At 37.5% G+C, this 14,318-nt stretch overlaps 1 protein-coding gene across 1 annotated transcript; it reads left to right on the forward strand.

Annotated features, from left to right (window-relative positions):
- Positions 1–666: 666 nt before the first annotated feature.
- eif6 (eukaryotic translation initiation factor 6) lies at positions 667–10,119 on the forward strand. The gene is made up of 7 exons (XM_041782702.1): positions 667–750; positions 1,041–1,183; positions 3,706–3,791; positions 4,228–4,403; positions 6,110–6,286; positions 6,690–6,874; positions 8,788–10,119. The coding sequence occupies exons 2-7, from the start codon at positions 1,077–1,079 to the stop codon at positions 8,795–8,797; spliced, it is 741 nt and encodes a 246-aa protein (XP_041638636.1). The 5' UTR covers positions 667–750; positions 1,041–1,076; the 3' UTR covers positions 8,798–10,119.
- The last annotated feature ends 4,199 nt before the right edge of the window (positions 10,120–14,318 follow it).

Consider the following 14,318-nt stretch of genomic DNA (forward strand, 5'->3'; position numbering starts at 1 on the left):
ACACTTTAGCAGGTCAGTTACTTTAAATAAAGCAAATCAGTGACTTTAATAAATTGCAATTGAAACTGAATCCTTTAGTTAACTTTACTGAACAATTTCAATGCACCAAGTATAGTCAGCTGTACCAGTACAAATTAGTTAACAAGGTTAAAAAATGATTAACTTATAAAGAATTCATGAAAAATAAATGAATAATACAAAACAGATATATAAACAATTTAGCATTAGGAAGGTACAACAAATATAAAGAGAGATTGAAAAAAAAACAAAGAATAAGTCACAGAAAAGTTCTGATTAAATTGAAAGAGTTGACTTTGCTGTTAGAAGCTGAGTCAAGAGACTCAAAACATCATTTTAGTTCAACAAAAACAATTGGAAATGATGAGTTGTGTTGCAGACTTTATCCTCCAGGATGTGAAAATTTGCTAATCAACTAAAGATGTTGACAGTAGAATACGTTTTACCTTCACATTCAGAATACATTAAAACATTTTTGTAATTTATCAACATCAATAATTTTTGAAATATTTATTTTTCTTGGATGAAATTATATCGTATTTTTTAATGCATTTCTCTTATTTTGTTTGTTATACAAAATTTTAACAAAACAAGCCAAGCTTTCAGTGAAACCGGATTGTTTTTATACCGTACTCTACGTCTTACGTCACCACGTTGACCTCGAAGCGGAAGTAGACACGTGTGGTTTCAGGGGATCACCCCGCATGCTGTGCTGCTACGAGCCTAATTCAGGTAACTTTATCCGTTTTCTTTTTTTTTGCGAAATAACACAGGATGTTTTAAACAAATGTGACTTCGCGTTAAGTTTGAGCGGCATGTGATGATCTGACGTTAATATCCCGAGTTTTATCTCTCTGAAGATGAAGTTTCAGAAGTAGCTAGCTAGCCTGTTAGCCTTGTTGGCCCTGCTAAAGTGTCACAGGTGTTGTAGTCCTCTTTTTTGATACATTAACTAACCACATGACCTGGAGTACTCGTAGGTAACTACCGCGGGAAATATACGATTTAAACCCTTCTTGTAGTTTCAGGATCTGAAGTTAACCCCCTTCTTCTTCACCATGGCTGTGAGAGCTTCATTTGAGAAAAACAACGACATCGGCTGCTTCGCTAAACTCACCAACACATTCTGCCTGGTGGCAATCGGTGGATCAGAAAACTTCTACAGGTGAGTTTTACCTTTATCTAACACGGTATCATACCCTGTAGGCATTTGTGTGTGTCTGATAGAGTGGCTTAATGTAGCATGGAGGCTAAATTAGCCTCATGGTCTGTCTGATGTGATCTCAGTGTAATCTGTGCTGCTGACTTTATGTAAGGTGAAGGTGTGTCAGCAGTATGACTCAAGACACCGAGTTAAGTTTATTTGTGTTCTGTTTAATATCCTGAACTTTTTTAAGTAACAGACTGTCATATTCTAGCTGCAGTTTTTGCAATTTCTCTAAATCATTGGTGCAATTAGTCTTTTTATGAACATTCCGGAGAAATTCCATGGATTTTCCCACTTGGTCAATCTCTCTGTCTAATTCTTTTTTCTTTTTCACTGAGAAGGATATCATTACTCCTCTAATATAGGCTTTAAAGGCATCCCACATAATGTCCATTTGAGGTCTGTCTTCAATTGTAGTGTTTTCAATATTTGTATTCATGAATGTCTCAATATGATTTTTAATGTAGTTCTGAAATTCTATATCGGTTAAATGTTTTCAGAATAATGTTTTAAATGTGTCTCATGTCAGCAGTCTGTGCCCCAGTTTAACTCTACAAAACGTGACACAGAATCGTTTTATTGTTATTCCTACACTTAGAACCTTCTCTCTGAAGTTATAGCCTCCCTCTCTTTCACAGAACACTCAGAGAACGTAAAAGGTTTTAGGTTTTAAGAATTGTTGCTTAGTGTGTGCCCAAAAACCAGTATTATGTATTATTCTCCTTGCTCTTTTTTGCAGTATAAATAGTGATTGAAGTGAAGTTTTTTGAGAGTTTCCTTAACTGCTAGGTAGGACTGAATTAGGGACCTTGAAATTAGTTTATTTTATCTTAGGCCAGCACTTTGTGAGAAAAAAAAAAGTGATTTGTTAAAGTGCTGTGTCATACTGTTGACATAACTAGGGATGCACCATATTACCTGCCTGATATCAATATCAACAGATATTGGCTTAAAAAGGCAATTATATCAACATTTCTGCCCATATTTAAAATCTATATTTTGGTTATGAATATTGGCAAAAATAGACTGTAAATTTTTGTTATGTGTTCTAATACATTTGTAAAGTTTGAGGCTGGACCGACAGATCTACACCAGTTGAGGTCTTTTTCTTTGTTCAGTCTCAATCTTTTGACCTCAAAATGTGTTTTAAGTTTGATTCTTTGTTCATCCTTTTACATTAAAATATGTTCATAGAACTGAAGTTTTAGGTCTGAAATACATTTTTGAATATCCGTCCTATCTAGCGACAATGTCCGTATTGGCTATAATGAATCTGCAAATATCAGCACAATGGATAGTGGCAAAAATCCAATATTGTGCATCCCTAACATTAAGTGTTGGAAATTTTTCATTATTACAAATTGTCTTATTGTCATATATACCATTGATTTAGCCCATTAACACCCACCCCAAGCACCAAATTCAGGTAGATTTTCTGCTAGGTGAGAACATTTCAGAAGAATATGTGCCACATTGCAGGTAAATGTTTGTATCAAAAGTCATCTATAAGACATCTGAGTTTGGGGTACGTTTAGTGTGAGTGGTCTTTCTCTTCCTGCTCCTGTTCACATGGCTGTGAGGAGTAACAGTAGTGGAACTGACATTAATGTTATTGAATACCTATGTAGAGTTGCAGTGAAATGAAATCTACAGTGAGCTGTGCTTTAAGTGGGCTGGTACGCAGCGGTAAGCAGTGCCGCTGCTACTTCTGAATTTTAACTCTTGGCGTACTGGGGCTTCTCATTATAATTATCCGCTCTCTTGTCCTCTCCACTGCTTACAGCTTTTCTGGAGGATTCATGATGGCATCTAAAGAGATGCATTGCTGTGGCACATGGCAAACTTCCCGCTGTGTGCCGTGATATTCGCCTCTATATACAGATTCACGTGAACTCACTAGTGACTGGAAAACGTTCACCTCTCCTGGACAGTCAAGTAGGCTACGAGATCGAACACAGCATGTGAGCGGTAGCGCCTCTGCCAAGGAGCCTTATGTTCCACCAACACCTACTCCTGGTGTCAGCAATAACAATGTTTAGTAACAACACTATAATGAATGGCCAGGCTGCCCAAAGGCTCAAGGACAGTATTTTTAGTCATTGGTAAAAATTAAAAGTTGGGTGCACGGTATGAGGCAATGTCGGCTCACAAACACAGCAGGTACTCAGGGTGTCATCTGGAGCTGATAGGCTAAAAAACTAGATTAATTGCATAAGACACTGCAATAACAAAGGGTTTGTTTTCCATATATGTATGTATACAGAGGCAGAAATATTTTTTTTCAGCAATAGTAGTGCTTCCTTTTGATTTCAGCAGTCTAAAGCATGTACATGAAGACTTCCTATCACAGTTTTTAGTCTTTTGGTGGTGTGCTGTGTTGACAGCTGGCTCAGAACAGAACAGCCAGTCCAGTTCATCAGAATTTGATTTAAATGCAGAGTTAAAGACGTGACAGGCTGTTGTTGTTTTTGCCTCTGCAGTGTGTTTGAAGGAGAATTGTCTGAAACAATCCCAGTGGTTCATGCTTCCATAGCAGGCTGTCGTATCATCGGGAGGATGTGTGTGGGTGAGTACTGCTCACACTTTTACTCATAAAATCTGCTTCCTCTCTCATCGGACCGCTGTAAATCTTTATAACACATCAATCATTAAAAACACTTTTCATTTACACCTTTATTCTGCTACTTCCCCTTTCTTTGCTCATTTTTAAGAAATAATTCAAAAATTTGTTGACCAAACTTCTCTATTTAATGAGCTCATTTATTTTTTTATTTAGCCATCATTTAACCAGGTAGTCCCTTGAAATAAGATCTTTTTGAAGGAGACCTGGCCAAGACAGCACACCTGTTACAATAAGAGGAACATCAAAATACAACAAACATGACATAGACAACATGGACAAAGAACAGAATAAAACCAGCTAAATGGAGCAGACATGAGATATAACTGAACATTTTTACTCAGTTACTGAGGTAGTTTGGTCTTTCTGATTGGGTTTTCAGGGAACCGTCATGGCCTCCTGGTGCCCAACAATACAACAGACCAGGAGCTGCAGCACATCAGAAACTGTCTGCCAGACATCGTGAGGATCCAGAGAGTGGAGGAGAGGCTGTCTGCTCTCGGTAACGTCATCGCCTGTAACGACTACGTAGCGCTTGTCCACCCCGACCTCGACAGGGTGAGGCACAAACACCACCCTACATTCATAAAAGACGTGATGAAGATAATGTAGTGTTCGTATATTTTAATGTTTCTATCAGCAAAATAAATGAAGAGAGGAAAACCTGAAAGAAAAATAGCTTTTAATTGTGTTCAGACTGCAAAAAAGTTTTATATGAATAAAATTTGTGAGCTTAAGCCGACGAATAAATACCTATCAGTAACTTATCAGTGGAAAAATGGTGTTTTCATTAATCTAAATTCTTACTGTTGAAGGAGACATCTTTGAAATAAAAAGAAAGCTAGATCTTGTTAATTTTATTGTTTATTTGGAACTTGCAATTAACTAGTAATGTGATGGTCTGCAGTTGATGGCTGTTTTTCCATTTCCTATCTCTCTCCTCACTGGACTCTGTATAGTTAATACTCTGATCCCAGGTCAGGTGAAACAAACTGTGTTTCAGATCAGATATTTTATAAATGGGGTTATTTTTCACAGCCTCAATAACAATGCTTAATTGTTTTTGTGGTGGGTCATCAAGACTTATAAATTCATCATCAGTAGATGCTGTGATGGCCTGGATGCTTTTGGCACGCCAAAAGGGGGGCGGGTGAGGGTAAAGAAATGGCTTTAGCACGGTAAGAGTACAGATTGCCTAGTGTGTGCACACCCTAAAACAAGCCTGTGATGGCATACTAAACTCATATCTGAGCATAAGATCACAGAAAAATGGTTTTAGAATTCTCTCTGCTCACTTCTTTGTAACTTCACCAAAAGTTTCATTAAATTTAATTTCTCTCCTGCTTACATGCGTCAAGCTGCTACTGATGACACCTATTTTCCTGGTCTTGGCTGTCACATTAAAAGCACTGGAACAAAATAAGAACGGTGAACTTTTATTGTGACGAACTTGCCAGAAAAGGTGTATTTATCATCGACTTAATGTAGCATTAGCAGAGGTGCCAGTGTGTGGACAGAGCCAAGGGATGTAGGCTGTAGCTTCTTCTCTGACCTCATTTAATGCCACTGTTCACTTCTTTGTATCATCATGGACTTTTAACAAGTGGGTCATATTTAAACACAGCTTTAAACAGTTGTTTACACCATTACTGGAATTGCTATAGCACTGGGCTAACAGATTGTTAGGCAATCAGTGATGCTTTGCAAACAGGCACACTCTCTTATTAAAAACAGTTATCAGTATTACAGATAAAAATGGCTTGACTGCTGCACAGGGTTTAAAAAAAAAGGGTATGGAAAAGGTTTGATAATAAATCCGGTGCTGCCCGAGGATGAGGGGATGAAGATCATCGATGCAAAAGGAAAAATGCCTGACCAGGTATATGCAAACAAAGGTCATAGTAAAAGAATGGCTGTAAAAACTAAAAATCGCAGGAACTCTGATGTAAAAAAAATATCCTTTATTGAGCAGAGATGTCTATGCATTTTTACTCAGAAGACACTTGATCAGTCGTTTTTCCTTTTGCATTAAGTCTCAATATTGATGACTCCTGTAAAGTTTAAATTCTGGTATTGAAACAGCCATAATTCTCTCATCAAATTAAGAAAAAAAGCAAGGTAAACACAATGTTTTTTTTTCTTTTTTTGAATACATTTCTGACATCTGTTCTAGTTTTGACTGCAAGTGTGTTTTTCTGTAGCTAATGGGAAATGTTTTTCTTCAGATTTTAATCCTTTAAAACGTCCACTTTTCCACCTTCCAGGAAACTGAAGAGATCCTTGCAGACACTCTGAAGGTGGAGGTTTTCCGTCAGACAGTAGCAGAGCAGGTCCTAGTCGGCTCCTACTGCTCGTTTAGTAACCAGGGAGGCCTTGTCCACCCAAAGACATCTATAGAGGACCAGGATGAGCTGTCGTCTCTGTTGCAGGTCCCATTGGTGGTAAGTGATGGGCCAGTAGGGGTCAACTGCGTCAACTCTTCATGGTGTACTTTCTTACTTACATGTTTCAGCAGGGAGGAAATTTTATTTAGATTGTGAATTGGGTTTGGTATGAAACAGCCAGATTTTAATTTTTTTAATCTATATTGCCCAGCTGTATGTCTGTATATGAACTTGTTTTTTTATTTGTACTTTTATCTGGTATCCTTTTGTCAAAGACCAACCTCCCTCAGGACCAAAAGAGTTATCCTGAATCCTGAAGTTATCCAGAAAGAGCGCAGCAACAACATTTCCAGCATGAATTAGCTTTATTTAATCAGTGTATGTGTTTGTTTTGGACTGAAATTCTTCAGATGAAAGATCAGTTAATCTTACACAATAAAGGTCTGATTTCCTGTTTTAGGCAGGCACAGTAAACCGGGGCAGTGAGGTCATAGCGGCGGGGATGGTGGTCAACGACTGGTGTGCGTTCTGCGGCCTGGACACGACCAGCACAGAACTGTCAGTCATTGAGAGCGTCTTCAGACTGAGCGACACAGCACAGCCCTCCGCCATCGCCACTAGCATGAGAGACTCGTTGATCGACAGGTGGTCAACACGCTCACAGACACGCTTTAACATTCATCTGTGTCATAAAACTAACACATCTGCTCCTCATTCTTCATGTTATCGCCTGACACGGACGCTGCTGACGTGCATATTTTAACAGATTGAACCTGAGAATCTTTAAATGAACTCGGGTGTTTTATTGTTGAAACTCAGATCCTATTTGACACAAGTCTGACAGTTTTTCTTCCATATAGGAACGGTTGTAACACTCAGCCTTCACAGCACTCATGGGTCTCATTTACACATTCAGACACTGTTTTAAATTAGCGTGTGTGATTCGTTCCTTCTTCTTCACAGCCTGGAAATGTGTCTCTGCTATCCTATTAAACACACACAACCTACCATCTGTTTATTTCATATTTACTCACCAATTTCAGCCTACTTTCACTTTTTTGGATCTCTCATTAACGTTCAGTCATTCTGGACTTAAACTGAAAGTAGAGCTTTTAGTCAAGATGGTGATCACAATATTTTGATCAAGAAGCAGTCTTCCTCTCTGTCCTCCCTTCATCACCTACAGAAGTCTGCATGACTGCATGAGCAGAACAAAGTTTTCTGCGTAATCTTGTAAGCATGCTCTTAATCAGTGCTGACAATAATGATAAAGAAACATAATTACATAACATCACTGATCACCATTCTGCAGAAATCTCTTTAGAGTCAAAAAATAAAGGTATACCCTTGGGTTTTTATCTGTCAGAACGGACTGAGTTATCTTTATTGGCCAGGATCTGTATTAGTGGTGGGCAGTAAAACCGGTATTGATACTATCACCTGCCCAAGAGAAAAGTTTGAGTCCCGTTATCAGCATGTTTCTAAGAGTGCCAAGTAAATAAGCAAAGGCCATACTCTTGTGTCAGTGTTATTAACGTGAAGGTTATAAGGAGAAAGGTATGTTCTTTTCTCTCCAAGCATTCCACATTATTATGCAAATAATATTTATCTCTGATTTTCCCAGTTGATGCAATGACAGTCAGTATAATTTTTAAGTCATCAACTGTTGGAGCATAATTCAAATTTTAACAAACCTCCCAATTATAGCTATTAAAAAAACTTAAAATGCACTGTTCCACAATATTATGCAAAACAGAATTTCAAAACATTTTATAGTTTGTAAAGAACTGAAAATGGTCATTTTTTGAATTTGCAGCACTAGGAGGTCATATTTACTGAAATCAAAAGCTATTTCAAACAAAAACATCTTAACAGGCCAAGTTACATGTTAACATAGGAACCCTTTGATATCATCTTCACAATTCTTGCATCCATTGAACTTGTGAGTTTTTGCTTGAATTTCTTTGCAAGATGTCAGAATATCCTCCCAGAGCTGCTGTTTTGATGTGAACTGCCTCCCACCCTCATAGATCTTTAGCTTGAGGATGCTCCAAAGGTTCTCAGTAGGGTTGAGGTCAGGGGAGGATGGAGGCCACACCATGAGTTTCTCTCCTTTTATTCCCATAGCAGCCAATGACACAGAGGTATTCTTTGCAGCATGAGATGGTGCATTGTCATGCATGCAGATAATTTTGCCACAGAAGGCACAGTTCTTCTTTTTGTACCATGGAAGAAAGTGGTCAGTCAGAAACTCTATATACTTTGCCGAGGTCATTTTCACACCTATTCACTGTGTATGTAGACCTTAATGTTGGGAAGGCAAAAGGCAGAGAGAAACACACAGTTGGAGCTATTGAAGATTTAGAAATTTTAATGTAATTTCTTATCTTTCCCTTTAAATATTTTTGTTTCCCCCATTTTATCGTTGATTCTATAATCATTTCATGGTTAATTCTACCTCTCTGTTTCCTGACGTGCATCAGCTTTCTTATCAGTCTCCACTCTATGAATTAAAATTGAGTTTACCCCCTCCTCTCCTCTGCTTTGTTTCCAAACAGCATTGCATAAATCCCCTCTGCAGAGTCCTGCCGTCAAAGAGCTCTACTACAGATCATCTGGTCTCAAACATGAAGTCAACAAGCTGCTGGACCTCATTTCTCAACTTCCGACACCTCCCTCCTCCCCGTTCAGTTTACTCTCACTCACAAACCTCAGCTCCCACCTGCAGTTGCTTCACTGTAATCATTTTGTACCTTTTTATAGCATTTGATTTAATCTTAAACTATTCTTCTGGTTCCATTAATCATTTTTAAAATCAGCTTTCTGCAAAAAAGAAAAACAATCTTTCAGTGAGACCTCATGGCTGCTGCATGTACCACCTCCTCTGAGTCTGACTTGGGCCACTGGTGATAATACAGAAGATTTTCAAAAGAAAGACTTTAAAAAGTTATCGACAAATAAAAGACAAAAGAGCTGCAGGGAAGGTGAAGGAAACTGTCTATAAAGTGGAGGAATCAGATATTTTAGGCCTTTGTTGCTTTGGTCAATGTTTTTGAACCCAAACAGGTAGAATTAACATTTTCTTCCCTTTTGGAGAACAAAAGATGCGAAGGCTGTGCGTATGAGATGAAAAAACATTTATATTTGTGCCTGTGTCATCAAAAAGTCTTTATAGAGAGAAAATAACTCTGTTTAATGTGTGTGAACATGGTGGGAATTATTAAATACTTTGCTAAAACACTGTATGGAAGCCCTAGGTGGACACAAATCCCAACTTTTCATTTAAGTACTGTCTGGTTATTATTGTAAAATCTTGACTGTTTTATCTCATTTTGCTGGGACACAAAGCGAAAAGCAAACCCAAATGCTCTTAACTTTTCTCTTGGTCTGGTTAATCACAATGAGCTGAGCATTTTTGGTTTCCTGAATCACTGACTCCTAATTTATGGTCTGGGAACCATTGGGGGTCTTTACAAGTGCACGAGTGGCTGAAGCTTTGTCTGTTCTGACGGTTGTCAAATTGGATTCGTGAAATCATGATAAAACACTCAGTAAATACTCACGACAAAGATCTTCTGTTAGGAAGAGCATGTGTAGACCTAGTTTCTGGTGGTTTTATCAATAAAACAATTAAATTGACATTGATTTTTGACAGCAGTGTATCACTTTTTTCAGGTTGGTCTTTGGGGGGGCGCAGCTTTTCTTATGCACCAGTAGTGGGGTCCCCAAGGGAAAAAGAGGTTGAGAAACACAGCTCTAGATCAGAGGTTTCCATGCTTTCCACAGCCTCCAAAAACAACAGTGCTAGAGACTGGGCACCACAAATGTACCTGGAAGATGTTAAGGCATATATACAGCCAAGAATAAACCTGTGCAGACTTGTGTTAATACATTTTGTTCTTTGATTTCATCTTTTAAACACCCCTTGAATTAGTGCATATTGCTTCAGGTGCAGCTAAAGAGAGCAAACAGATTTTCTGAAGTACTATTTTTAGATTTTTGTTTACAGTTAGAGGAGAGAAAACTTTATTGATCGGCAAAGGGAAATTCCACCATTGCTGCACTGCAAAGAGAAATTACTAGCATTAAACTAGCAATAAAACATAAATGATAAAAGGAAGTATGAACAGTTGGCATAAAAAGAAAGCTACCAATCAGGACTGATGTGCAAAATAAAAGAAGAAATTCATGTGGCATGTGCAGACTTACTTTAAGGATATTTTAAAACATTACTTTGATTTCAGCATAAATCTCACTTAATGGACACGGTTTTATTTTAAATTAATTTATGCGTATTTTATTACAATGATAAAAAAAAAAAATTATGCAGCTTAAAATAATTTTAAAATGGTCTTTGTTTTTGTAAGGCATGTCAAGGTCTCTCCAGGGGGCCCTGAGCCACACTTTAGGAACCACTGCCATAGATTGTAAGAAGTGCAGTTATCATGAAAAAACATGTATTTTCGACATAGTAAGATAAATTTATCTTATCATCCATTATGATAGAAGTATTTGCTTTGTTGTCCTGTAAAATAAAATCTCTGTCTTAAAAAATGGTAAATTTTCCTGGAATATCATGGGGAAAAGAAAAGGAAAAACTCCAGGATATAAGTTGCTTCGGTGCATAAAACACCTGTCTTTTAGAGTCTCAGAGGGACAAAGGCCTAAACTTTCCTCCTGAGTGATAATTTTCTTTGCATTCACTGAAATCCCCAACATGCAGTTTCTATGCAGTCATGTAGTTCACACCTGCTAGTCGCTGTAGTACTAGCTCACAGCCTGCAGCGATGGTTTGGAATTTGCCTTTAAAAACAAACCTTCAGCCTACTTCCTCTGGTCGCCTTTTAACCTTTAACTGAAGCCTTTTCAGTCCGAACCAGCCCTTTACATGCTGTGTTTACTTAACACTGAAGCACCAGTCTCTTTAAATGCAGTAGCATGACCTAATGAGGGAGAAAATAAGTTCAAAAGTGGCACCAACCCCTACCAGCTTGGTCTGCAACCTTTAACTTCTCACACATTTTCAGCAGTGAATCTTAGGATACGCGATGAAAGGGGCAGCTTTTCATAGCAGTAGGTTGTGTTTAATGTGTGATGGTGGCGGCTGCACTTTAGGTCATAATGGTGTCTTAATAAGGTATATCAGTCCAACTGGTAAATAAGACAGAGCTCACTTTTTGCTAAGAAATGGGAAATAAAATGGGTCTTAAATGCTTGATTTTACAGGAAATGAAATATGTGAAAGCATACCTGCTAAAGGCTTCTGTAGTCTAAGATTAATGTCAATAAATACCCAAAAATTTAAGCTATAAGCAGCAAAATTCTGACACTAAAGGGAACTCCTTTTTTGTTTGTTTTTGCCTGTGATATGCTCCAGAATATACATAAAAAGGCTCATAAATAGGTTGAAAAAGTTAGTGTTTTACCTGGTAGCTTCCTTAGCTGGATGCAATAAAAAGAGCAGAAATAACTGCAGCATACTATAGTCCCTGCAACTCTACTTGATTGAATTATGTCAACTTAAAGTGCTTGGTTCTGCAAATACCTGATTCAGGTTAATACTCCAAGTAACTGACAACATTGTCAGAAGGATTTCTAGAAAGATGCACCTTTTTGTTCAATATTAAGATGTTTTTTTTGTATAAGAGATGGCTGTGGCATGGCTCTCCTTCATTGGCAAAAACAGTCATTTTATGTCCAGTGCGTAGTTTACTGCTGTTTGAGTTTGTTTTTTAACCTTCTTCTCTACAGTTTTCAATCAGCGGTTCTCAACTAGTGGGTCGGGACCCAATAGTGGGTTGGGGAAGCGGGTCTCTCGTTGTGGGTCTGAGTAAAAACTTGCCTAAAAGTATTGTGTGCTTTTCAAACATGTTTGTTCTGTTCTGTTTCTTTGCTCTGTCACATTTCATACCATCTGAGATCCACGCTGCAGCATTTTTAAATAAATCTAAATTTTTTTTAGTTATATCCAAAATTACCATTTTTCATGGAGTTAGTTGGACTTAAAGTAAGACCAGTTGAGAACCACTGTTTTTAAAAAGTTCAGAACAACCACAGTTTATAATGTCAGCAAAACATTGACTAAACCTAATGAAACATTCTTTTTGCAAATTCAGCAATCGTGTAGGAATTCTCTTAGAGTTTTGTTGACTGAAATCCAGCAAAGGACTTCTATTTTTGTCAACATACTATCAGCACTTACATCAATATCTTTTTATTTTTTTTCCAGTATCATAACAAATTCAAAAAAATAAATTCTTGTATCCTGACAATTGATAAACTTTTGTACCATGTCACTCAAAATAACATAGTGAGTCAGTATTTTAGATTTTAGGAGGAAATTGTTTTGGCGGTTACAGGTTTGCATCTTATTATGCATCTTATTATTTGACATGAAAGAACACTTTTCAAGTCTTAAACTTTTCTGCACGTAGTTGCCAATGCACTGATATGTACAGAAATCTGAGACCCGACTTGATAATTATTAGAATTCTGCAGGGATTGAAAGTAAAGATTTTGAAGGTCTGAAAAAGTGCCAGAAGATTTCATGTTCTTAAATCTAGTAAACTGAAGAAGTGCTGTTGCAGTATGATAAATATACAGGCAGAGGCTGGTTTACACTGTTTGGAGCAAAGGTTAGAGGATGAAACAAAACATTTTAGATGAAATATGAAGCTGAGATATTTGTGTCAGTGTTTCTGTCCTAAATCACTGCCCAAACGCAAACATAAAAGATATTTGTTAACAATCTTTAAGTCTCCTCTGTCTGGTGTGATAAAATAAATCAACCTCTTTTTAGCTGTTTGGTCTGTTTTTGAGTATTGTGTCTTCAAGGGCAGTGTCTGCCAGTTGTAAATGTTTCGGAAAAATCTTGGATCTTTTTAGTGACACTTTTATTTAGGAATAAAACTTCTAAATTCTGGACATTAGGCTGTGCTGAAGGGTTCTACTGAACCCTCCTGGCTACATCATGGAAGTCATTTTGATGAAAGATTAAATTTTGGATTTCAACTTCAATGAATGAGTTGGAAATAAAGTATTTTGTTTATAAATCTGTATTTCTAAGGATTAGACTTTAATCTTTTGATTGAGTATGAATTTTTTTGGATTTGAAAAATCCTTTGGCTGAAAACTGTAAAAATCACAGAATATGGGCTCCGGTTTGGATTAGTTGGTGGAGTGGGCGCTGATGTGCTGAGGCTAAAGTCCTCAATGCACTGGCCGCGAGATCGTTTCCCGGTCCTGGCACATTTGGTGCATGCCCCCCCCCCCCATCCCATGAGTCCTGTCTTTCTTTAGCTGTCCTATCCAACAAAGGCAAAAAGTCCAAAAAATTATCGTAGTCCTCAATTTTTGCCCAGTTGTCACCAAACTTTTGGCACCACCACAATTTTAAGCCTTTTTTATGTATTTACATACAAACTGTGCTTCTTAAGCTTAAGCTGTCTTTTCCATTTTTGCTGCTTTTCACCCATTTTGCTATCTTTTGCCCATTTTTTTGTCAATTTTGGCCACTTTTGCCCATTTCTGTCACTTTGTACCAATATTTGCCCATTGATGCCACTTTTTTTGCAACTCTTTGCCGCTTCTTTTTGCTACCTTACCCCGTTTTTGCCACGTTTTGCCAATTTCTGCAACTTGTTTTTAACACCTTTTGCCCATTTTGGCTACTTAACCCATTTTTGCCACTTTCTACCCTTTGTTATCACTTTTACCCATTCTGCCCATTTTTAGAAAATATTTTAATACATTCTTGCCACTTTTCCTCCACTTTTGACTCTTCACAATTATTCTATTCTTTTCCATAAAAGTGTGTTTCTTCTACTTTAGTTTCTTGCATCCTGACGTTTGTGCTCATTATTGCCTAGCTATGAAGCCTGATATTCCTAATCATTTTAGTTCAGTGTGCCCATCCTCACTGTTAACATCTCTGATGAAAAGGTAATGTGTTTTATGAAAAGGGGTTTACATTTTGAAAAATGCTATCTTGTGCTATAGCATAAATAATAAAAAATTACATTTTTGTTATGAGTGTTTATTTCTCAGGTGAAAATAATGATCACAGCTTAACCTTACAATGCACCATGAT

Source organism: Cheilinus undulatus, linkage group 3 (assembly GCF_018320785.1).
Source record: "Cheilinus undulatus linkage group 3, ASM1832078v1, whole genome shotgun sequence".
Classification (NCBI taxonomy): domain Eukaryota; kingdom Metazoa; phylum Chordata; class Actinopteri; order Labriformes; family Labridae; genus Cheilinus; species Cheilinus undulatus.

Bases quoted from the DNA above. Each gene is read 5' to 3' on its own strand.
- eif6 (XM_041782702.1), top strand. From the start codon at position 1,077: ATGGCTGTGAGAGCTTCATTTGAGAAAAACAACGACATCGGCTGCTTC. The intron at 1,184-3,705 runs GTGAGTTTTACC...TTGCCTCTGCAG, and splicing joins GGATCAGAAAACTTCTACAG to TGTGTTTGAAGGAGAATTGT. The intron at 6,287-6,689 runs GTAAGTGATGGG...TTCCTGTTTTAG, and splicing joins TGTTGCAGGTCCCATTGGTG to GCAGGCACAGTAAACCGGGG.